The sequence below is a fragment of the Lepidochelys kempii genome, chromosome 1, assembly GCF_965140285.1.
Source record: "Lepidochelys kempii isolate rLepKem1 chromosome 1, rLepKem1.hap1, whole genome shotgun sequence".
NCBI classification, from domain to species: domain Eukaryota; kingdom Metazoa; phylum Chordata; order Testudines; family Cheloniidae; genus Lepidochelys; species Lepidochelys kempii.
Genome location: NC_136380.1, coordinates 243,650,596 through 243,676,203, shown reverse-complemented (window position 1 = coordinate 243,676,203; position 25,608 = coordinate 243,650,596). Strand labels below are relative to the sequence as shown.

The following is a 25,608-nucleotide window of genomic DNA, read 5'->3' as shown; positions in this document are numbered from 1 at the left end:
ACCATCAGCTGCCTCAGCTCATCCTGTACATGGCAATGGCTCATATGTATGCTCGTCATACAGCTGAAGCACCGAGGGCTAGAAAGACTGTACTGTGGCCACCGTGCCACAAGACTAACTGGCAGCGTGACACATCTGCCCCGGCTGGATGACAAACTTTATAAAAACAGGAGAAGTGCAAATAGCATCATTCCCTCCACGAATCTCTGTCCTTCATTCACAATCCAGTTTTTCCCCTTGCCCCAAACATTAGTGGGAACAAAAACCTGCTTGCCCCAGTGATCATGCAGAGCAAAGGCCATTGGCGTTGGTAGAGAGAACAGGCCACTGGCACTAGAGTGCCTGGCTGTGCACACAGCTTTGCAGCATGGCCTGGTAGGTAGAAGATGGGCCTGGGCTCTATTTCTGACCACCACTAACACAGTGTGAGACACTGAACAAGTCTCCTGAGTCCAAATTTACAAGCAGGGCCTCTGATTTTTGGGAGCTCTGCTTGAGGCACCTAGGGCCTGATTTCCAGAGGTGCTCAGTCAATTAATATTTACGCTGTTATTATTAAGCACAGCGCCCAAAGGCCCCACTCAGGCTCAGGGCCCCATTGTGCTGCCAGCTGTACAAACACATAGGAAGACATGGCCCCAGCCCCAAAGAGAGCACAGCCTAAGGGCTACAGTGTGCCTTTTGGGCACAGCCCTTAGCAATGCATGGTGTGCAACGCAACACTCAGGAATAGAACTGAGGGGGAAATCACACAATTCCTCCCCTGTTGCCCTCTCACTCCAAGGGGAGGGAGGAAGGCACGGAATAAGTTACTGCAGCTTCTCAAAGGGACCTCCCGTTTACTTTTCCCATCATGCCTGGCCAGGTTAAGGGTATGTCTACACAGGAACTAGACACCCATGGCTGGCCCATGCCAGCCAACTTGGGCTCGCGGACCTCAGGCTGCGGGGCTGTTTCACCGTTGTGTAGACATACCCTTAACCTGGCCTGGAACCCGGGGCTAGGACCCTGTGAGATGGGAGGGTCCCAGAGCTCAGGCTCCAGCCCGAGCCTGGAAGTCTACATGGCATGGGCCAGCTGAGGGTTTTCCTTTGCTGCACAGATATATACTCTTAACCTGGCCAGACAGTGGCAGAGAACATAGCCAGGGTACCATACTCCCTGCCCCTCCTTTTGTGAATACCAGGCCGTGGGTGTCTCAACTTGTACCCCAGAAACTAAGGCAAATCAGAGATGGGACCAGAGCTTGGAAGCTCCTGCCTACCAGCCACATGCTCTAGCCTGTGCTGCCTCTCAGAAGTTGGTCCAATAAAAGATATTACCTCACCCACCTTGTCTCTCTAATATCCTGGGACCAACACGGCGAAAACAACACTGCGTTCTATAAGATACACGTTTCACAGTGTATGCAGAGAAATGAGGGCTCTTGGCCTCTGTGAACTTTCCAACCACTGGACTGAGCAAAAGAGGGGCCATTTTCCTTTACCTACGCTTTAAACCCCACAAGAAAGCAAATAGGTTTTTGTTTGAAACTGCAAAGCACAGCGGCTTGCAGACAGGAGATGGGAGGAGGGAATCCACTCCCTGCCCCTTGTTTACACAGCCCGGGAGCCAGAGTTCTAGAGCCTCTCTTTGCTCGGCCCCCTCCCGCTGTTTGATGAATTAAAAACAACGTCCCTAATTGTTCCTTAGATGTCAGCACCGTGGACAAACTCAGCATGGGGGTGCCACCCCAGGCGGAGTGATCTGGCCAGCAGAACTAGTTCCCAGTTGCACAAACTGGAGAGGTTCAAGAGAAACGGTGCGGAGGGGGCAGCAAGATAAACACAGCTGTACATAATTCCACTAGGATAGCGCAGGGAGGTCCAAAAACAAGAAGAGATGGGGAGTGGGGAACTGGCCCTTGCAAGAGGAAGCCCAGCCCAGAGCCATCTAGACTGCAGGGTGCAAAAGCCAGGGAAGAGGAGCAAGTAGCATCCCTTTGAACCATTACCCGACCGACACACACCCATCAGGTGACAGGGAAGAACCTGGGGACGCAAAGCAAGAGAGCAAGCAGAGGCTCAGTGCAATCAGGTAGCAACTTGCACACCGCTCCAGTGCGGCCACAAGCCAGGCTCATTTCACTGGATACAGATAGATGTATGCTGTCCCGTGTGCCCCTACCAACGTGCATGGGAGCAGAGATCAGGAGGCCACGCAGGCACATGCCTGGAGATACTATTAGACATAGACGTGCACAGAAGAGAGCAGATCATCACGTAAACAAACATCATCTGTGCACACATACACACCCCAGCACTCTGCCCTCCATGTGTGAGGCAGGGAAGCAAAAACAAAACACACCCACCAATATTCTCTCTCTTTCTCAGAAATGGAAATGGGGCAGGGGAGGCGACAACCAAACAAGAATGTACAGAGTCAGTTAAAGGCATGCCGGGAAAAATAAATAAGGGGAACAAATAATATTTAGCTGGCTCCAACCACGCTTCCCCCCTCCGGCTATGAAGCAACGAGGCTCCCCAAGCAGTAACAGCAGCAGCAGCGTGGTGGGGAGGGGCCTAGCTGGGGCCTCTCCCAAATCCAGACTGAAGCAAGGGGATTCAAATCCTTCCCTCACCATGGGTACAAAGCCCCATGCTTCCCTCCTCCCTCAGCCATATAGTCAAATTCCTTCGCAGCCCTTTGTTCCTAGCAGTGATGTCAGCACAAGGCATGTTCTGAAACAAACCCTGCAGATGCCCCCTCCCGCCTGATTGGCCACTCTCTCTGACCTCCCTTCATCCACCAGGGTGGTGCTTCCCCAGGGCACTCTAACCTCTCTCCCCCAGGCCACCTTTGCTGTAACATCCTCTGGAATCTCTCCCCTGATCTGTGCACTGCAGCTGGCAGAGAGGGGTTTGGGCAGGCTGCAAGGAAAGAGGCCAACCTCACTGTTTGGAGGGAGGATGGTGCATGATGGGGCCTAGGGTAAGAGAGCAGTTTAAGCTAAGATTTTTGTACTAAAGATCAATGCTATTTCTAACAGGCAAAAGTTTACAGAAGGAAACCAAAACTGGTACCATTATTAAATGTAAATGTGAGAGGGGGAAATATGCAGAGACAGTCTCTTAAAAAAAAAAAAAAGGAGAGAAACAGGCAACCGTCTGACAAAATAAAATCGACTAGGCAGAGGTTATTAAAAAAACTGAAATAGACAGAGGTTTAAAAAAAAGACAAATGCTTCAGAGCCAGCAAGTTGGGCATACAGGGCCCAAACCTGCCATGGGTGGTGCTCTCTGGATCAGGGAAAGCACTGACACATATTTAACTTTGCGCCCAAGCAGTTGCACTGAAGTCAGTGGAACTCCTCATGGAGCTAAGTGCTTCCTGGGTCAGGGCCAGAGGTCTCAGCCCTTTCCAGGCTTGAGCTCACTGTTAGCCTCTGTAACCGTGGGAGCTTATTACTGTAATTTTCACCCGCCTTCTTGTTTCTCACACGTTCTTGTTGCATCTTGTCTCAAGTTAAGCCCCTGTCCTGCTTGGATCCTTGGGGGCAGACATTTTAACCATGTCGTGTCTCATCAAGTTCATTGGGACTCTGGGCAGCTGTAAGAGCTCCCCCAAGTGGGTCTCACTGCAGAATCAGAAGCACAGACTGCAAGCTCTTCCTACACAATGTCCTCCTATGTGTCTGTACAATGCTTAGTAGAGAGGGGCCCCAAACACCAACAGAGGCTTTTCAGCACTACGGAACATAATTAATTAGTTCTTATGTAAGCAGAATGAGTTCCTGCTAGCCAGAGGGTCAGAGAGATTAGGGAGGGCTTTTAGAAAGGTCAATGGGAAACCAACACTACACCACAGGTTCTCAAACTGCAGTCTCTGGAACCCTTGCTGTTGGTCCAGAAAGATAACTGCTCCTCCTTCTTATTTGCACCTGCTAAATCACATGAGAGAGAGCCAGAATAGATTCATAGGCATTGAGGCTAGAAGCTGGATTTCATCCCTAAAAGGGTCAACCATCATAATCTAGAGCAGGGGTTCTCGACCTTTTTTTCTTCCTGAGGGCCCCCCCGCAACATGCTACAAAAACTCCACGGTCCACCTGTGTCACAACAACTGATTTTCTGCATATAAAAGCCAGGACCAACATTAGGGGGTAGCAATCAGGGCAATTTCCTGAGGTCCCCCACCATAGGGGGCCCCCACAAAGCTTAGTTGCTCAGGCTTCGGTGTCAGCCCCAAGCGGTGGGGTTTGGGGCCCCGAGCTTCAGCCCCATACAGGAGGGCTTCGTCTTTCTGCCCAGGGCCCCAGCAAGTCTAATGCCGGCCCTGCTTGGTGGACCCCTGAAACCAGCTCGCAGCCCTCCAGTGGGCCCCAGGCTCCTGGTTGAGAACCACTGATCTAGACTGTCCTCCTGCTTATCATCTGAATTTTCTAGTTTCAGCTCAAAACAATGGATCTTGTTATGCCTTTGGCTAATAGATTACATCAGGAATTTCCCAGTATTAATTTCGCACATAACAGTTATATGGGAAATTATGTGATCAGTAGATGTCCTTGAGACACTCAATTGAAATGGGCCACCTGCTGTGAAAGAGTGAGACCTTCTGGTTTAGAGATAACATAGGATCAATAATAAATAAGGAAGGGGATTAAATTAATGCTGCCCCAATAATGGCTGGGATACTCAACTCCTTTTTCAAAAAAGAAAATGGTTATTACAGCTGGTCAAATAATTCCAAATGAATAGTTTGTTTGGTGAATTTTACCTTGTCCTGGTTTCATATCGTCCGGGGGAAGATCAAGATTCTCTCAGAATTCTTTATTACCCAAAAATCTTTGTGGAATTATTTCAGTGACTATTTCTTGGTTGCTGGCTTGCCGACAAGGAGTCCATTATATTTGGTGTTTTAAATGTAAGTATTTTACAGAGGGAGAACTGAGGCCAGAAAGGTTTCAGGGACTGTCATAGATCCATAAAATTTAAGCCCAGAAGGACCATCAGATCATTTAGTCTGGCCTCCTGTATAACACAGGCTGGAGAATTTAAAAATCTTGCCCAAGATCACGTAGCAGAGTCAGTCACAGACCCAAGGTCTTCTAAATACCAATCCGATGCCCTGACCACTGTACCATGCCTCAACTGTACATCCTCCTTGGTATCACCCAAAACAATTCCCCTCCCTCCTCGGCAATGACATCTTTCAAATACTTGTAAGGGGTTATCATCCCCCACTCTTCTGATGTATCGTTTGCCTATCAGTGAGGCGTCTGGTTGCGAGGATCAGATTGGAACGGATGGGTTTTATTTTCTATAATGATTTGCGAGGCAGGAAAGAAACTTGCAGTTTTCCAAGTACCAACATATTGCAGGAGTGCCCTCTAGAGCCAATTAGAGCCTGCTCAAACTGCCTGGGCATCAGAATGGCTAGCAGGAATCACACGGTCCTTGCAAAGTGGAGGCTTTCCTACGACACACATTGACCATTCCTTCCCTCATGTGAAAGTCTTATAGAATTTAATTAAAACTTACAGCCTTTCTGTTAAATTCTACAGGATGATTAAAAACCACTATAGAAAGGTGATCATTTTCTGTTGAATCTATAGGACATTTTTCATATAGGAGAAGCATCAGTCATGAAAAGAGGAGCTTCCCAAATCCAACGTATGGCTGGAAACGACCTCCCCACCTGCTGGATTTCATCCCTAGTAATGAAATTTTCATTTTTCAAATTTTCATCCCTAGTAATGAAATTTTCATCCCTAGTAATGAAATTTTCACCCCTAGTAAGTTCTACGGGACTTTCCCACATGTGGGTTTCCATAGTACTTTCTATCAGGGAACTTCAAAGTGCTTTATTAATATTAAAAGTGCAATTAATAAATGTATGTAAATAAGTTGATTTTCACTGGCAGTTGTGTTTCTAGTACACACCAGAAAGGGTTGGTCAGTATAGCTATAGTGTAGGTGCAGCTTATTCCAGCTCAAAACCAGCTTTTCCTGGTATAGCTTATACAGGTTCCCTAAGCAAAAGAAATTTTCTGCCAGGGTAACTGGGCCTACACTTTGACTTTCACCAGGATAAAAGTGTCAAAAAAAATCACCCCCTAGCCGACATTACTATGCTGGCACACGTTTCTAGTGTGGATCTGGCCTAAGTCACTTGGGGGAGGGAGCTCAAAAGAGCTTAAGTCTCGTAACATCCTTACTACAAGGGAGGTCACTGTCACCTCCATTTAACTGATACATAAACAGAGAGAGAAAGGCCCCCATTTTCACACATGGGTGCCTGACACTAGGCTTCTAAATCATTGTTTAGGCCCATAGTTAAAAGTGGCCTGATGTGCACAGGTACGGAGCAGCTCTGGCTGCCACTGATTTCAGCAGGATTTGAGTGTAGTCGCCAACTCAGAAAATCAGGACCGCTTTTATTTAACTGCGTGATTCCACATTTATGCGCCCAGATTTGAAAATGTTGGCCTAAATGACCTGCTCAAGGTCAGAGAGAATCAATGGCAGAACCAAGCACAGAACCCGGAGGTCCTGACTCTGACTCCCTGACTGGAACCACTAGAGAACGCTGCCTCACATCCAAAAAAGTCCATTCTCCATACACAGAGCAGTGCATCAGGGGCTTGCTACAGCATGGCCTCCCTAGGTCATCCCCTCCCGCACACTGTGCATTCACGCATCTGTACTCAAAATAAAAAATGCTTGGCCAGGACTGGAAAGAGTTAAAGGGGTTATGAAGGGTTTCGCTGACCTATTTTCCAGGCAGGCACCCTTTAATCTCCTTTGGAGACACCTTCGCACAAAGGCTGGTACAGCAGCTCAGCTGGAGCCAGGATTTAACGTGGAGGAACTTGTCCTGAAGAGATTAAAAACGGCAGTCGGGCACTGAACCTTCAGTCAAACTGGCAGGAATTTCTAATCAAGGGAAAGGGGAAAGAGGAAAACAAGGGAAATGGGGAGCAGTGTGTTTAGTGGATTGACACCACAGCAGCATTCAGAAGTACCTTCTGCCCATACTCTAGGACGGGGTGGGAAGGGCTGATGGCCTCTGCTTTGCCTCCAAAGATATTAAATATCACAACATTCCAGCAAAAAATAAAGGTTCCAAAATCTTTGTGGCCATGGGACCTCCATACCCCCTCGATCTGGCTCAGGAGAGGAATGGAGTTTTACAATGAGTGTCTCCAGAAGACAGAGGTGATTGACTGGTGTCACCAAGCAGCTAAAAAGTTTAGTGGCCCCATCAGTTGCGCCTGAAGCCTACATCATTTACCAATAGCATCAGCCAAGGAACATCGTGGAGAGAAAGAGCTTTGGGATTTTAGGAACTCTGCTGGTAAAAACTGAACAGTGAAGCTAGCTTAGCTGGGGGACCCTGATGGTGTCAGCCGAATGCTTGTGAATGTCAACGTGCATTACGTTCACGGAGGAGGAGGAGGAGGAGGAGGAGGACACAGAAGAAGAGTGAATGAAAGAGGAAAAGGCAAAGAGTAAGTGATGGAGTGGAGAGAGAGACTGAGAAAGAACAGGGGGGAAATTAAAAAGGAGAATGGGGGGCAAAGAAGGGAATTGGATGGAAGAGAAAGAGAATTACAGACACATGCACACACCCAAGCAGAGCTCAGCCAGTCAGTCCTCCTTCCATCTTACCTGAGGATCCATGAGACGAGTGAGGTCTGGGTAAAGGTAGAACAGGACTCCCTGCATCGCCCCTGGCAGAGAGATTCCCCTGATCAGCAAAACTACCAGCATGAGGTATGGGAACGTGGCAGTGAAATACACCACCTAGCAGGAGAACACAACAGAGCAAATGTGAGAGGGCAGCCTGGGAAATGGGCAGAAACCTAGGACACCAATGAAATCTTGCCACAAGGAGAGCAAGTGCAGTGCAAGAGCAAGTTAGAAAGGCCAGATGAGACAGGATCAGTAAGATGGGGGCAGGAAAGGGGCAGGGTTACTATGTTTTAGGTCTTCTTTAAAGCAAGGTAGAAAGCAATTCACTCTTATTGAGCAGTTAGTAAAGTCGCAATGTGGCCATTATATCTACAACTAGAAAATCCCTCTCTAGTCTTGGTAGTGACCTAAGCACCAGGCCTGGTCTTAGCTGGCGTAAGTCAGGGTAGCTCCATTGAACTCAATGTAGTTCCATCAATCTACACCAGCTGAGAATCTGGGCTCTTCTTTCCATCTGCTCATTCTGACAGGAAAGCAAAGGAAGGAGTCAAACCGAGCAAGTCTCTCCCTATTTAGGAGTAGGCCAGGAGGGCATAATCTAAAACTAACAAGACGGATGCAAACAACAGCAACTTGTCCTAGTACATCTCCCTTCATGATGACACAGTCCTTGGGATATCATCAAGGAATCATCAGTAGTAATAAGAGTTAGTCTTATTGTTTGAAGTGAATGTAACCTAGCAGTAAATAGCCATTTCAACTCTTTATTGAAGTAATAAAGACATGCACTGGCTGCCTGGGTGTTGTAAGACAGAAGCCCATTTAAACTGTGATGTCACATGAAAAACATTGCGAGTCTAAACTTTCCCTCGGCTCTGCTGATCAGACAGACCTGGTAACAAATGGGTTCATAAGTAGGGGCATTTGTGCCATTCCAGAGGGCACTATTGTTCCTGCCACTACTTACAGTAGTTCACAAGTTGGGATTACAGGTGGAGAAACAGTATGTGGAACTGACGGGTGTGTCTATATCAGTTTCTGGACTGCTGAGTTCCATATTGATGTTAGAGCCAGGATACAGTCAGCAAGTTCAGAGAATTTGATGGTTTTCTGGCATCTGAAGCAAACAATGGTTGTATTAACGTTCACATGCATTCAGGGTGTGAACCCGATACGGTCTTTCAGTATTTGCCAGTTTCAGAGCAAGGGGTTTCCAGTGGCCACCATCCTGCCTCCCTTGTACTGAAGCATCAGCATTGAGCACTGGGACTAGCTGCTGGCATTTGGCAGAGACTCACTGCTTCATGTTTCAGCTGTTCCTACATAAAGAGCAAAGCTGAACACAGACATCCCATCAACATCAGGACCGTGTGATTTAGAGCTTTAACAGGAGTGTTCTAATACTCAGGTAGTCCAACATAGGGGTCTTACCATTATGCTTTGTTTTATGCATCATGTGTTCTACTACTTAGCCTACTTGCCTTATGAATAAGATGGACTTAGAGATGTTTGGCAGCCCTTACTTTGGCAAAGTAGCTGCATTCCTTTGAGGAATACTGAAGTCCAATGTCAGTGCTAATCCTTTCTGGGATTCTAGGTCTTGCAACTATAAAACTTGGGTTATTGTGGTACTTTGGGGATTGTTCAAACTAATTGCTATAGTAATCCACAACAATGACATACTGTAGTCTTCATTGTTCAACATAAACAAATCAGTGCCCATGGGTTGACATGGTTTTGTTGGCATTTCATGTAGTATCACTGACACGCTTGCATTTAAGGCATATCGGACATCTTAAGACAAGCTGGTTAACACGTACTAGGCCAAAAGAATATGTCAAAGCCTCTGTTTGGATTTTTCCATGGCCATGTGCCTAGTGAGGTTTCATCTCCGCATATTTAGTCTGAATGCAATGGGATAACTGTTTTTTTCACCTTTAAAGGTTATGCCACACAAGAGTGAAAGTTCATCTATACGGTGCCTGTATTGCATGATGATGTGAAATCATTTTCTTTCTAATTTCTCCCCATCCATCCAATATTACTTGTTTCATTTGTTCCTCCTGCCATCTCAGTTGCCTCTAACCCTAGCCTGTGTGCTGGAAGATTCTGTGCACCGGCCTATGAACGCCAACATGTGTCTTGCCTGAAGTACCAGTGTCAGCATTAGCACCTGCATGGAGGGGGGGGGTGTATTTTCCTGGAAAATACACAACTTGGCCATTATCCCTCTGCAACTGAAGACCTGGTCTGTAACCTGGACGGTGATGCGATGGATGGTTTCTTCTGGACTGATCCAAGCAGTTAGGTGGTCAGATTCAACTGTTACATATTCTGACATATGCGGACAAAGGAGACTATACTCAAATACAACTACATACATGCATGTACATACATTTTCCCATTTGTGCATGCTGTTCTTCTGGTGGCATGAAGGACTTTGATATACAACGTAGCAGCTAGCCTTCCTAGAGCAATGCTGCACCAATTCCCTTCCTCGACCTGTCTGCTGATAGTTCTGTGAGGATCAAAGTAGGAAAACCACTGCATCCGTTTCTTTTATTAGGATCATCAATCAGTTGTATTGCAGTGGTGCCTAGAGACTCCCGTCAGGGACTGATTCCCATCATGCTAGGCATTCTACACACATAATGAAGAGGGTTCCCTGCCCCGGATAGCTCACAATAGAACCATGTGCTTTACAGTCTGCCATATTTCTTATACAAGAATTTCCCCCTCTTCTGCCAGATTAGGTGGCAGTTCCTCTACCACAGTGCTGTTCACTGGATCTGGATTCCTTCTATCTGCCTGCCATAAAGCAATGGCCAACCCATCTTCTGCTGTAATGCAAATCATGCTTTTTCCTAGGTCACGTGCACATCTTTTTCTCTGTCACCTCCAGGGTGCTGGGGCTGCTGCTGCACCCCCTGGCTTGAAGTAGTAATAACAAACACCAAATACATGGTTTCTGTCATCAGCGCCCCACTATAAAAATTGTTCCAGCACCTTTGGTCAGCTCTGAAGTAGGGAAGGGGAGAAAGGTTTGCATGGTGTCCTCCCTTTGAACAAGGAAATACTGGAATGTCATTGATGATGGCTACAACTCCAATGAATCCTTCACATATCTCATCAGCCTTGCACTCTATTTTATCTCAGGCTCAGATTGTGCCAAAAAGGTAGGTGAAGGAATCCACATCCACAAAATATGTGGTCTTTTGGATTGACGGTTCAGGATGTTTACTTGACTGACACTCTGACTTTGCATCCAGGAAACTTAGGGGTAATGTCTTCAAATATTGGCAAAGGTTTTACCACTCATTTAAGATCTCGAGGATTTACGCAGACTCCAGATTTGCCTGTTGGGGGCTTCTGTTCAATAGCTAGCAAGTAAGTCCAGTCTGTAGGCTGTCATTTTAATTATTATCCCTGTATTTACTATGTGATCTACTACCTGATGCAGGTGATCAGAGTACTCAGGTGAGGTCTTTCCTGGCCCACAGATGAGTGGGGTGAGAATTGGGGTAAGATAAAAGGAAATGTTGGACGGTAATAGCCCATCCGCTTTGAAGCTTTCTGTGAGACTATCAGGCTTCGCATGCCCATTTGGATCTAGCGCTTGCATCAGTTTTTATAAGTTCAAGATCCACTCACGATTCCAGGCCCATAACCTGGTGCTGCCCAAGTGCCCACAGCAGATGATTCCCACTTCATTGTGGCTGTTGTAGATCTGCTTTGTAGCTTGCATGGGCTCCCAGATTTAAGCTTTTCATTTAGTGCTTGCGAGTGTCTGCTGTGAAACGGGCGGTCCCAATCCGGAGACTGGTTTCTCCGGTGGAAGAACGTGAACATCTGGGTCTAATGAGGGGGATTACTCAACGCTTGGCTCAGACACAACCTTGTTATTTCTCAAGCATCGTTAGCACAAACCCTATTGCTAGAACCCTTGCTGGGATCAGAGTCACACGCTGATCAACATACATGGTCGTGTTTAGTCAGCCTCTGCAAAGTGATTCCATCTGTGACAATCTGCTCCAGGAAAATATCCACACTCAGGGGTCTGCCTGGATATCTGTGTCTTTGGATGCATGAGGTCACTCCTGCTGCTTTTAGTGGGGGGTGATTTCAGGTTACTCTTTGTCCCTTTCTTTTGGCAACTGGTAACTCCCCAGTACAGGCAAAGCCTTTCGCCTCGGACAGGCTTGCAGTCCACCAGCCATTGTTTGATGCTGGGTTTCTGTACATTGATCAGCCCTAGACGCATCTATTCCCTGTTTCTAGGGAAAGCAGAGCTCCTTCATTGAGAAGTCTTTCTCTGACCACGGGGTCTGTGCGAAAGAAATTACTCTCACCATTCTTTTTTGTTATGATCCTTTGGTGTTTCTGCAAGGAATATGTATCTAGCATCAACTGGGTTTGCTTTTGGCATAGCATATGCTTTGTAAATTAGTTTGCAGTGCCCCTGCTGGTAGTAATGTGTTATAAATGCCTCTGCCTTCTTTCACGAGGCTACAGCAGTAAGTAACTGCCTTTTTCTTCTTCATAGTTTGCTCCATAGGAGCCAGGGAGGATCAGCTTCACAAGCTGATTTCCTTTACTCCATCCCTCCTACTCCTGCAAATTCTTAAGAGGTTTGCCAGCTCCGGAGGCCATAATGAGCTCAAGAAAGCCACCGACATCCATGCTATCGCTCATGGCAAGTGGATTCGGTCAGCTCGACCACAATGTAATGGTTCTGTTTTGTTTAAAGTGCATGAAGAGGACACCATTTGTTATTAAAACTTTTTTATGTCCCTCTGCTCTTGCTGACTCCAAGCATAAAGCCGGCTGGGAATGGTTCAAGAGGGGGAACAGAAACTAACTAATGATCTTACAGAACATGCTACTGTCATTTGTATTAAAGATCAAGGGAGCAGGGATGGGATAGAATCAGGACAGAGTTACACAGCTCCATACCAGAAGAGAATGAGTGAGAGAGAATGCAGGCAACCAAGGAAGTGCAACTAAGGTGAGCAGGACGATTAACAGACATCTTTGTTGTCACAGGGGGGAAAGGGGTGCATGCAGGAGAGTAGTGGTCTTGTCACCAAGGGTGTGGGAGGGCTTGGTAGCTGAGCAGATTAGGTCGGGGTGCTTGTCATGGAGCAGAAGAGTTTCATAGATTCATAGATATTTAGGTCAGAAGGGACCATTATGATCATCTAGTTATTTTCTCTTTCCCTGTTAATTCCAGTCTCCTGCCCTCCACTGCCCATGATTGCATTTATTATAATTTGCACTTCTACTGTGCCTTTCATTTGAGGAGAACAAGTCACTTTACAAAGATGAGTGAATTAAGCCCCATCTCCTCTCAGACAGGCAACATCTCCTTGCAACACCTGCCTCCTCCCCCCTCCACCTCCAACCTTTGTTAAAGGACCCTGGGGTATGGCTGCCTCTTTGCTGGGTCCTGGTGATGCTAGTTCATCGGCTTGTCCACTTCCCAAACCAGGTATTTGCAGGCACTGCAAACCAGGGCACTCCACACCTCAAAGCACTGAGACACAACACTTAGGTTCATAGATTCCAAGGCCAGAAGGGACCACTGTGATCAACTAGTCTGACCTCACGTATAACACTGGCCATAGAACTGCCCCAAAATAATTCCGAGAGCAGATCTTTGACAAAAACGTCCAACCCAGATTTAAAAATAATCAGTGAGAGAGAATCCATCACGACCCTTGGGAAATTGTTCCAATAGTCCAATGATTACCCTCATTATTAAATATTGACCCCTTAATTCCTGTCTGAATTTAGTCTAGCTTCAGCTTCCAGCCATGACATTACGTTATACCATCTCTGCTAAACTGAGGGGCCCATTATCAAATATCTGTTCCCCAGGTAGGTACATATCTAGATAGACTAATCAAGATAACCCTTAACCGTCTCTTTGTTAAGCTAAATAGACTATGTTCTTTGAGTCTATGACTATAAGGCATGTTTTCTAATCCTCTGATAAGTTTTGTGGCTCTTCTCTGTATCCTCTCCAATTTATTAACATCTCTACTGAATTGTGGACACCCGAGCTGGATACAGAATTACAGCAATGGTTGCACCAGTGCCAAATACAGAGGTAAAATAACCTCTCTGCCCCTACTCAGGATTCCCCTGTTATACATCCAAGGACTGCATTAGCCCTTCTGGCCACGGCATCACACTAGTAGCTCACGTTCAGCTGATTGTCCACTGCAACCTCAAAATCTTTTTCAGAGTCTCTGCTTCCCAGGATAGAGTTCCCAGCCCGGAAATATGGCCTCCAGTCCATGTTCCATTGTATACATTTAAATTTAGATGTATTAAATCACATTGTTTGCTTGTGCCTAGTTTACCAAGCAATCCAGATGACGCTGTATCTGTGACGCGTCCTCTTCATTTGCCATGCCCCCAATTTGTGTGTCACCTGCAAACTTTATCAGTCGTGATTTTATGTTTTCTTCCAGTTCATTGCGATATACCTTAAATAGCACATGGCTAAGAACTGACTCCTGCAGAACTCCACTAGAAACACACCCACTCAACGATGATTTCCTATTTACAATTACATTTTGAGGCTCATCAGCTAGCCAGCTTTTAACCTACTGAATGCGTGCCATGTTAATTTTAGATAAACAAGATGGGTGAGGCAATATTTTTTATTGGACCAACCTCTGTTGTTGAGAGACTAGCTTTAGTGCCAGACCGAGTGCGGAGGTGGAGGAGGAGAACTCTGTATGGCTTGAAAGCTTGTCTCTCTCACTAGCAGAAGTTGGTCCAATAAAAGATATTACCTCACTCGCCTGGTCTTTCTAATATCCTGGGACTGACATGGCTACAACTACACTGCATGTTAATTTTATATCCTTCTAGATTTTTTTAAATCAAAATGTCATGCAAAAAGTCAAACACCTTGGACATTCTTGGATTAGTGATATCTCAGATGGGCAAATAACTCACAAATAATTCAGTCAGGAAGTGGGCGAGCAAGCAGGAATGGAAAGGAGTAGGCTGGGGCTGTATTACCCAGGAGTAAATTCACTGGCAGCCCCTCAGTTCTATAACTCATGCGAGGATACAGATATCTTTGGGACTAAGAGCAGGAGATAGAAAATACCTTTGGCCTTGGGGCAGAGAGGGCCCTTTGACCCTTCAGGGTTTCCTTAGCTATCATGTGAAGGATTTGGAAGCTAGTCTGAACCCCAGCTGCCAGCTGGAGAAGGAATGTTCTCCCTATTCTTTCTGTATAAGTGGGGGACAGGTGGCTGGCACATCACACACGCCCCCAAATAAAAAAGATCCTTTAAGGATGTGGGAGAAGCACCAGCCCATGCCAAGTAGCCTCTCCTGAAGACCCCGATGGAGAGAAGTGGCAGCTACTTGAGGACCTGGCCTGAAGGAGTGGGAATGCAGGGGGAGAGCACTGGGCCTCCTCTGCAGACATGTATGATAAGAATGGGTCTCAGGGTTTTCTGGGGTGATGAGGTAGCTGGGGGTGGTAAGTGAGTCCTCTTTGGAGGAGGGGTCCAAAGACAGGTGTTCTTCTTGGAGGTTCAAATTCGTAGAAACCCATCAGCTCCCATCCCCTACAGAGTCCAGTTCAAAAACCTCTTTGGCAGCTGAACCCTGTTGGCCTTGCCCAGCTCTAGAGGGAGTTGCCAGTTCTCATTGGGTCTGGGAGAGCTGGGTTTCAGCTCAGGAGCTGCAGCACCTTGGACTGCAATGAAGGCGGAGGCCAGACCTGAGCCAGGCACTCACCTTGCCTGTGGACTTGACTCCTTTCCAGATGCAGAAGTAGCAGATGACCCAGGCGAGCAGGAGGCAGAGAGACAGCTCCCAGCGCAGGCTTCCCAAGTGCTCTATGCCAGTGGAAATCTTCAACACTCTCCTCCTGGGAAGGCAGACAGACACTGAGTCTTGCTAAGTTCAACTGTTAGATCCTCTGTGACCAGCCAGTCGTCCTTGAGGGCCCCTATGATGCCTTGCCGTTTCGGGAGAACAAGCCCTAACCCTGAACTGTGCACCTCAGGAAAGCACAAAGGACATTCCTCAGCTGTTTCCCTCTCCAAAATGAAAGGTCTGGTGGGCAGAATCCCAGCCTAGGGGGCAGGAGACCTGGGCTCCATTCCCAGCTGTGTCACTGACCTGCTTGGGCAGGACACTTCACCTCCATTCCCTCTCCCTCCCTTTGTCTTGTCTATTTAGACTGCAGGGTCTTTGGGTCAGGAACTCTCTTACTACATGAGTGTACAGCACCTAACACAACATGGCCTCTGATCACAGCTGCTGCATACTGCATGACAAATAATAAGATTTCCCTACCTCTCAGAAGTGCTTTAAACCAGCTGGTGTTCTGACAGAGATCACAAGGGATTCTACATGTGGACCACCCTCAGCTAATTCCTTCCAACCCCGTTAGGTGGGATGACAAAGGGTTGGGATCACACAGTATAAAGGTATTCCCCTTTAGGAGCCAAATCTGCAAGGCAGCACATGCCACGCCCAGGACTGTAGAAGACAGCGTGACAAAGCAAGAGAATAATGCAGATCACCGAGGACACTAACTGCACAGCAGCTTCCATTGCTGCAGCCTCAGCTACTCTTTCCCAGCTGCTGGAGAATGGAAGTTGCAGGCCTCTCCCACGATATTGTCCCCACACCCAGAGATCAGAAGATGAACCCCTCCTCTTTTCTGCAGTCCCCACCCACAAAGGTTGGGCCAAGCGACACCCTAGAGCCCCAGCAGTTAGAGGCAGGTGATGCACATGTGCCCTCTCCTGCTGCATCATCCAACAACTAAAAGATGCGCCTCCTGGAACGCCAACAATCCAAGATGGGCAATGCACTTGCACCCTTTCCTGCTCCACAGCCCCATCAGCCAGGGACCCAGAAAATACCTGCTCTCCCCATCAACAGTCCTGCACAAAGGCAGGATCTCACAGAGCCCAAGGGAAATCCCCCTTCCCTTTCTGGCATTTCCCCATCTCACTTATTTTCCTAGGGCCAGCTAAATGGAGGCCTCGTGTGTGCATGCAGCAGTGAATGGCACAAGGACATACAGCATGAAGGGACCCTGGCAGGGTACAAGAGCAAAACAGTAACAGAGCATGGGACTATAGACCAAGGGGGCACCAAGTGCAGCTCAAGGGAGTCCCAGAAGGGCACACAATACAGTGCAGATTTGCATCTTTCAAGCAAACGTCTACCCTCTTCCCCTGGCCCTACCCTCCATTTCCCAGCGAGTGAGAGCAGAGCCTGCTTCTCCCCTGTATCAGAGGCTGAGACCAAGGAGCTGGAACAATGGAAATTTCCACTCCCATGTGCTGTTGTCCCAATACTACAGAACCGTTCAAAACATTGGATTTTAATCTCAGTCTCTCAGCTGCCAGCCATGGGCAGAGCAGGCCAAGAAATGCCAGCCCTGCAGCTCACGCTATACACGTGATAATCCAAGAGAAGCCACAGGAGAGAGAAGAGGGGGGGATAAACAAGGAGAGTTAGTGAAAGGCAGCACGAGAGAGGAGAAGCAGCAAACTCTGTTTGCTTATTAACAACACATCGACACAGCACCTTCCATCCCAGAAGGAACCCCCCGCGTTCCTGTGCGGATCAGAGAGGTCAGAATCATGTCCCTGTGCTCAACGGGAGCTGCCAAAGGTTGCTGCTCAGCAGTGCACAGCAGCTCTGCACAGCAGTTTGGGACAGGCAGAGAGGAACACTGCAGCCGTTTACATCTGCAAGGGGGATTTAGGGTTGCCGAAGGGAGTTTACTCCGACTGAAATGAAGCCGAGACACCGTGCCTAGCAATTCCCCTCCTCCCACCAGGGGCTGTGGAATCTTCAGTGGTCACAAGCCCTTGTTTTTACATCTTATCCAAACGTCCCCATCCTCCAGCCCAACGTGCTGGGCTGAGTACTGACGCTAAGGGAGAGTCCCATCTGCTGAGTCACCAGCACTGAGTCCTGCAGCACTAATGTTTCTTGAGGGGCCCCCCCAAATTCACACACTGAGAAGGCCCAACCTTGCAAGACACGAGGGGTGTGGCTGCTACCCTACGGAGGTCCACTGATCTCACCCCATTCCCAGCTGTACTGACAGTGTTTTCCACATTATACTAGCCCGGGATAAAATTACAAAGATAACCCATAGAGTAACCCCGAGGCCAGTTGAGCTTCTCTCTAGAGCAGAAACAAGGGCCAAGTTCATCCCTGGTGCAACTCCACTGATATCCTACTTTAACTCCACTGTGTCAGTGGAGTTTATACCCAGGATGAACTTGACCCGATGTGTCAAGAAGAGATTTAGACTGAAAATCTGCGATCGCATCGGGCTACGCGCGTATAAAGAATGACAGCGAGCAGGTTGAAGAGAAAGAGAATATGGGAGAAAAGAGCTGGAAGAGAAGAGTAGTTGCGTTGTAACCGGAAGGAGAGAGAGAGAGAAGAGAACAGAAACAGGTAGAGGATGTGAGATGAGAACGATCAATAGAGAACGAATCGGACCAGGGGCAGGAGAAAGAGCAGTGAAGATGAGGTCTGTTCACAGAGAGCCAGTTCTAATCTCATTTACCCCTGTGCAACCCCTCACTGAAGTCAGTGAGGCTGCATAGGTGTGGGGCCAACATTTGGGTCACAGTGTAGGAAAGACAGGGAGAACATAAACAACACAGGATGCCAGAGTATCCTCTCAGGTACACCTGTGTGAATCCAGAGGCACTCCACTGACCTCAGTGAAGTTACTCTAAATTAACAGAATGGTAATCAAGAGCAGAATTTGGCCCATGTTTTTCTCCTGGGTGCTATCCTGTTTGAGGTGTTCCTAGTTTATACACCTCAGGGTTTTCAGAAGTGCCTGGTGGGGCTGAGAGTCATCGCTGGGGAATTGTAACTCCCAGAGGAGTCAGAGAAACACAAGCCTTTCACTTACTCCCAGAACTCGATGACAGGGGAGGTGGCGTTTTCGGTCGTCACGTTTAGAGAGCCGTTTGCCTTCTGGAATTCCACGCAGTTCTCTGCAGGACAGGCCCAGGGAGAGAGAACATAAACAGATACAACTGGAACAGCCAAGCCCCTGGGAAATGCTCAGGGGCAAAAGTAACTTAAAGGACTTACTGGTATGCAGGGCAGCTGGGCTCCTGGACAAGGTCGGGCGGGGGGGCAGCTCTGGGCCCCCGAAAGGGGCAGGGCTGGGGCCAGACTCCCCCAGCCAGCCCTTCAGCACTGCACAGCCCGTACCGCCCAGGGCTCTGGCAGCAATTTAAAGGGCCTGGGACTCCAGCCGCTGCCAGGAGCCCCGGGCCCTTTTAAATCGCCAGGTCCCAAGGCAGCTGCCCCTTTTGCCCTACTCCCTCAGCGGCCCTGCGGTACAGTGCTTAAAGCGCTGCCACAGCAGCATTTTAACACTGGCTGTGTACCGGCAGCCACTTTCTTACCGGTATGCCATACCGGCCCACTTTCACCTCTGGAAATGCTGCAGATCCCCTTTCCATCCAGCAGCATAATGTTCAAAGGGAGACAAATATTCTAAAATCCCTACTCTTGCTCAGAACAAGAGGTCCTTCCAGGGCAGGGTTGGGGTCCCATTGGCAAAGCAGTGCTGGGATGAAACCAAGGACTGTATGATCATAAAGGTTAAATGCCCCTTTTCCCTCCAAGGGGAGAGGTGGGCCCTCCCAAGTAGGAATGGGCTCCCATTATTGAAGCAGAGCCCAGGAAGCAGAGGGCTGAATATAGACTGAATTTCCCTCCTGTCCCCACAGCTGCCAGGAAAGGGAAGCCTCTTCCAGAACTGAGATCTGTTGTTGGAGCAGCACGGGGGAGCCTGCATAACACACCAGCTGGTTCATTGCTCTGATCAAGCATAGTGAAAGACTGAAATCAATGGGAGCTGTGGGTGGCTGGCATTTTAGAGCCTTTTCTAGAAGAGACCCAGCTAATCAAATGAAATTTCAAGCCTCTTCTCCTCTACCATCAGGAGGACTGATGTTGTGTCAGGTAGTATGGCAATAAACCAGGCCCCTCCCCCGCTCACACCGGCCTTGGCCCCTCCCCCAGAGCAAGCTGGATGTTGCTTTCTCAGGTTAGATGGTATTTGCTTGTGGCAGATTTTTCCCTGCAAACTGATGGAGAGTTGGAGGAGACGACAAGATAGAAAGGAATTCAGTGTTACCTGTGTTCCACTCGTGGTCACAGCTGCCCCAGGGAAGGTCTATAGTGAACGAACTGAAGAGGTAAAACAAGGCCCAAGCCAGGACAATAACGTAATAGAAATTCAGGAGTACGACAATCACCTGGGAAGCATAACCAATTCCTGCAGAGAGAAGGGCCTCAGTGTTCATAAACAAGGAGAGGAACACGAGCTAGAATAGCCTCAGGGCCAGAGCCTGCCACAGCACCCTGCTTCTCCAAGCCCTCCAAATCCGCCTCTGTCTGTACTGCCCACTGCTCCAGTTCTCTCACCATTTTGGGGTTCCCTTGCTGCAATGTGAACATTGGCCTGGCGACCAATCCATCCATCACCATCTTCCCAGTGATATCCAGACTACCTTCCATGGCCTCACGTTGTCATGGCAGGCAGTGAAGCTCCCTTGGGAGACGGACTTCCACATAAGAAAAGTGTTTGTGATCTACTGCACCTGTGGGCTGCAACTTTCAGGGCAGTTGCCAACAGGTGTCAGGGTTTCCTCATGACCCCTGCCTTATTCATGCTGCTAAGTGGCTGGAGAATCCTGGCTAGAGTCTGTAGAGACTAATGAGTACAGCAGGGTCAGAATTACGCTTTAATAATCACTGGAACCAAACTTTTACCAGCAGCGAAAAGAGAAAAGCCAAAGCTATGGAATAATGTTTATAACTCCTGGAGGTCAACAACCTCTAAAGGCAAAGCACTGTACACATTGGGGTCCTCTATAGGCCAGCATCTCTTATACCAATTCAGACACAGCTGCTGGGATATTCATGGTTCAAATAAACCACAGTCTATTATGAGCTACTCCACTCAGGACTCACTTTAGGAAATGATGCAGGAGCGTTTGCTGAGTTGGAGGGAAAGGAAGAGTGTTGTTTACAGATACTCCGAGCAACATGTGCCAGCAGGCATCTCTGTAAGGAGCTCATGATAGGAAAGTGATTCTCAAACTTTTGTACTGGTGACCCCTTTCACATAGCAAGCTTCTGAGTGCGACCCCCCCCCCTTATAAATTAAAAACACTTTTTTATATATTTAACATCATTATAAATGCAGGACGCAAAGCAGCGTTGGGGTGGAGGCTGGCAGCTCATAACCCTGCCCCCCCCCTCGCATGTAATAATCTCCCGACCCCCTGAGGTTTCCCGACCCCCAGTTTGAGAACCCCTGCAGTAGGAGAATGGCTGCAGAGTTGTAGCTGTATAGGGCGCTCCAAGCTATTGCAGTTCCAGCCTCTGTGGTGTTTTCCTGAAATACTGCACCCTGTTAGCAAGGGATGATTCCTCTGGGAAAGGGTTAAGCAGGCTTTGCAGGTAACTCATTATTTCATCTGGAGATAATGGAGAGTGGGAGGCTTCCTGGGGCATGAGGATCTGTGAGTGGACTGAGCAGTCCTCAGGGAGGCACTCTAGGAGCAGCCATGCCTGAGGAGATGTGAGCTGCTCTTTGTGTTTTCATATAATGCATTTGTTTGTTAATAAAGCCACGCCCCAGGAAGGGATGGGAGTTTGGACTTTGCACAGCATGTGGATTGTATTTGCACAGCAGGGTGAGCAGCCACCTACTAACAAAGAAACAGAAATTTACACCACTGTTCCATTTAGCCAAGTGGCCTCATGTACTCTGGCAATCCTCAGTTAATTCTGTAGCTATCTCCCTGGCTTTCCACAGCACCTGGTGTTTTGGACAGAACACCTTGCAGCCCTTTCAGGGAAGTTGGAACATGAAGGTTTTTTTATTGAATTAAATATGGAAGTGAGAAGTGTGTCTCCTGTCATTCAGTTCAATATTACACTGAGTTTTGATTTTGCTCGACCTCACATTTTTAGTTTTCAATGTGCTGGAAGTTTTTATATGAGCAGCAAACTACCAGATCTGTAGAAGTTGTTAGGGGAGGAGCTGGAGGGTTTTGGCAGATGGATAGGAGACAGTTGAGACTTCTGGTACCTAGGAAAGCATCAGTAGTGTTTGGATTGAGGGATAAACACCCCATTGGATGATTATGCTAAAATGATGTCATAATTGGTTTGAGAGTTAACACCACATTAAGATGACTGGGGTAGTTCACACCTCTCAGAACTATTGTTTCAGGCTGTCTGCAAACTCAGGAAGATGACATGGCATCAGTTTAAATGTAAGTTCATATATTTTAGGTTTTCTTTGCAATAATAAGGGTTACAGCAGTTTTAATTATTTAAATAAAAATTTCCCTCCAGGAGCACAATTCTGCCTGTGGGCAGATTCCATAGCCAGAGCTCACACCTCAGTGCAGGAGGTGAAGAGAGCCAGTGATGTGATTTGACAAGGAGAGCGAACGTGACCAGAGTGATGGGAAAGGCAAGAGATTTTTTTCAGCACCATTTTGGATGAACAACAGGGGAGCGAGGGGAGAGTCCAGGAGACTTTTAGGGCAGGCTCTCACCTTCCTCTAAAGCATCATCATATACTGATGGTGTGAAAGGCAGCAGAATACCAGATGAGGTACATCATGAACTGATCTGAGAGGGTAAACACAATTCTTCATGGTAACACCATAGGCACTTTCAAAGAATTTCTCAGAGAACAGCATGGGTACAGTGGGAGAGCTTTACCTGGGTCTCTTAAGAGGGATAGATGTCCCAGCTCTAGTTCCTGACCCTTGCACTATTTTTCCCCTCATTCCCCCACCAAAAAAGTGGTGCACTCTGAGGTCTACTCACCTTCAAAGAGAGGGCAGAGCTTCCGCCAGGCAGTGACCCCTCCCTGGCTGGTGTACTGCCCTAACGCTGTCTCCAGGAAGAACACTGGGATCCCACAGGTGAAGAGGAAGATGAGGTAGGGGATAAAGAAAGCACCTGGCAGATTTAAGCATTGTACATGGGAAAGAAAACATGTTAGACCATTGACCATAGACTGAAAATTTCCCCCAGGACAGAGAATGCTCCAAGAAGGGTCCCTGAGAAAGGAGACACAGATGGCGATATGGGCTGTAGAGAACAGAAGAGGGAAGGGCCAGGATGCAAGGGGCCTGGGAGACACGGTAAAGAAAAAAAATCCCTATCAATTTATCAAGGAAATGGTGCTAGCAATAACCCGTTCAAACACAATTACTGCTTGCATAGTCTCAACCATAGTGTGAATGAGGCATTAAAACCTGATGTAGTATAAAGACAAACCTGCCAGTTGCCTCAGGAAATGAAAATCTGCATCTGTGGTGAAGAGGCCAGATTGCATTACCCAAGTCTTGTTACTGCTTCAGTTGTAAGCTCTCCTGGGCAGGGTCAATGTCTTTACATGTGTATGCACAGGCCTACGTGGCCTATGTTCTCACAAATTTTAGCACGAGTCTCATGATAGTTTCTTAAAGCCTCAACTCCTGGAGTCATATAATTCCATGAGAATCTCAGATTCATCTTTTTATAAATGTTTCTAGCTCCTATGGTGGGAAGAAAAGCTTAAACATGAACCCTAAAGGCTCAAAAACCAGAAGGCAAATACAAAGAAACTCCAGACACACACTTACACTTTTTAAGAAATCTCAGCATTTTTTTGGAAACTGACATGATTTTTGAATGCTTGGAGTTGGTAATAATCAGGATGGCTAATGTACAAATATTGAATAAACTCAGCCTGCTCCCACCATTCCACCCAATTTGGATTTTTGTTCACCTTATTTCCTAGCAGTTTGTAAGAGGCAGAAGCACAACTGAAAGGAAAGTAGTACAGAAAGGTATTTCACTCACATTGGGCGCCCAGTCCTGCTGCTGCTACTGGAGTTTATGGCAAATTTCCCACTACCTACAGTGGGAGCGAGAGGCCCCAGGAACATCAGAGAAGAAAGAAATCAACTATTTGGATTTAAAATACACACACGTCTTGTGTCTGAGCTGACCAAAAACCTTTCTGAAAAATATTTCAAAAATTGAAAACATGGGAAATAACAAAACTTGATTCACATTTTCAATTAAAATGTCACCAGAAAAATGAAGCCAGTTACAACTGGTGTATGTAATTAGTTTTTATTTGTCAATCGGCTCTAATCTTGTGTGGTTTTATTTTATTTTAAACAGCTTTTCACTGGTTAGTGCAACTTGCAGGGCCAAAATGCTGGGGAGGAGTGTGGGGGATGAGAGTTACTTTTTGCCTAGACACAAAAGTTACACCACTTTAACTACACTGGTATAGTTATATCAGTACATCTGCCTAGTGTGGTCAGAGTTATGCCAGTGTAAAGGTGCTTATACCGATATAGCTCATTCCTGTATAGTTTATTCCCCTTTTCACATAGGAATAGTCTATAGGGCCTCTCATTTGTGCTGATACAACTGCGTCCACGCTAGGCTTGTATTTGTATAACCAAATTGGTACAAAAATCACCCCCCAACCAACATAGTATACCTGTGTGTAGGCCAGGCCTTAATCATCTCCCCAGAGTTGCTAGGTAACAGCATCGTCCCCACTCACAGTAAGTTGAGCCACCAAAAGTTCTGAAGATGCAATACTGCTATCTTGTGTTTTATTGGCTCAGCCGTTCATCACTCAGTGTCCTGCTGGGGGAGTTGTGTGGGTGGAGTTCTGGAACAAGGCTAGAAGCTTTCCTTCTCTCTTCTACCCATGTAGTTGAAGTAAGCTTCTTAACAAAATCTCTTGTTTTTCAAATCTGCTGCTACTTCAGTACCGTTATTCCCACATCACCACCACCACATACCCCACCTGTGAGCAAGCTGGCATCCTGCTGACACAGGAGTGGGAACGGTTTTAGGGAAATTAATTTTTTGGCCAGAAAAGTTTTCTAAAGACGTCTTTGGGTGAGCTGCAGCAGCATTACAGTTCTGCAGTGTGTATCCAAGTCAGGATCTGGAGTGATCCCATGGTGCACACAGAAGGTGCTCCAGTTTACATCGCATCAGCATGGGCTTGAGAATGGATCTTGCTGACATCCATTTTATCTAAAGAAGAAATTTGTGCCAAATGAAATGAGTGAACTTGCTCAAGGAAACTCAAGAGCTGTTTCTCTGCCTGGTTCTCCTACTGTAATGGGCTCTTGCAAGGTTTAACACCGTTTCTGTGCACTAATTGCTGCTGCTATTAAACTCCTTCCTCCATCCCCGGGCCAGGCCAATATTGTAACTGTGAGAAATTGCAAATTATAGTGAACTTCATTCAGCCCTGAATCAGCAAAGCTGCTGCGTCTGCTTTCTACTGGTCCTGGCACTGCCATTGCGATTGAAGTCTGGCCAGGCTAGTACAGAAGTTGACTGGTCCTTCGAATGAGGCACTGGGCTATGACACAGAATGGCTCCCTCTGGCTGCGGCTGCTGCTGCAAAGCACTGCCTAGGTAAATCTGCTTTATTGACTGAATGGGAGCCCATAGGTGATGCTTTCACCTCCTCCAGCAGAAAGGAGTTCAGCCTTTCAGATGCGGTTGCTTCAGAATTGCTCTCTTGTTTTTTAAAATTCAGTACTGAGCTAAAGCTGGCCTCTCCGGGTTGGGTTGGTATCTTCCCACACAAACTTTGAAAAATAATTCACATGAATGTAATGTTAATAAAAGGTGCTGGCTTGACAGGTCTGGAAGCAGACGTCCTCTCACTCGCAGAACAGGCTCACCCAGGGACAGCAACACCAGCCTCCCCAGGAAGCTTCAGCCCTGAGGCAGAGAGGCCACCGCCAGGAACAAGAGGAGAGACCAGTCTTCATGGCCTATTCACAGTCCTTGACCTCTCCTGAGAGTGTTGTTGGTGCCATGTGGAGGGGGG

The 25,608-nt window shown here is 47.3% G+C and overlaps 1 protein-coding gene across 5 annotated transcripts in view; it reads right to left on the bottom strand.

Moving 5' to 3' along the window:
• Window positions 1-25,608, bottom strand: part of LOC140901672 (sodium- and chloride-dependent GABA transporter 2) — a 58,905-nt gene that overhangs the window by 21,213 nt on the left and 12,084 nt on the right. For 4 of the 5 annotated variants that reach the window (XM_073320927.2, XM_073320936.2, XM_073320962.2 and 1 more), the window contains 5 exons: window positions 22,569-22,703; window positions 19,852-19,992; window positions 18,610-18,694; window positions 15,441-15,573; window positions 7,650-7,784 (listed from right to left, as the gene is read on the bottom strand). In XM_073320927.2, coding sequence (XP_073177028.1) covers window positions 7,650-7,784; window positions 15,441-15,573; window positions 18,610-18,694; window positions 19,852-19,992; window positions 22,569-22,703 — 629 coding nt within the window. The remainder of the gene's footprint in view (window positions 1-7,649; window positions 7,785-15,440; window positions 15,574-18,609; window positions 18,695-19,851; window positions 19,993-22,568; window positions 22,704-25,608) is intronic. The other variant, XM_073320955.2, reaches the window with a different exon arrangement.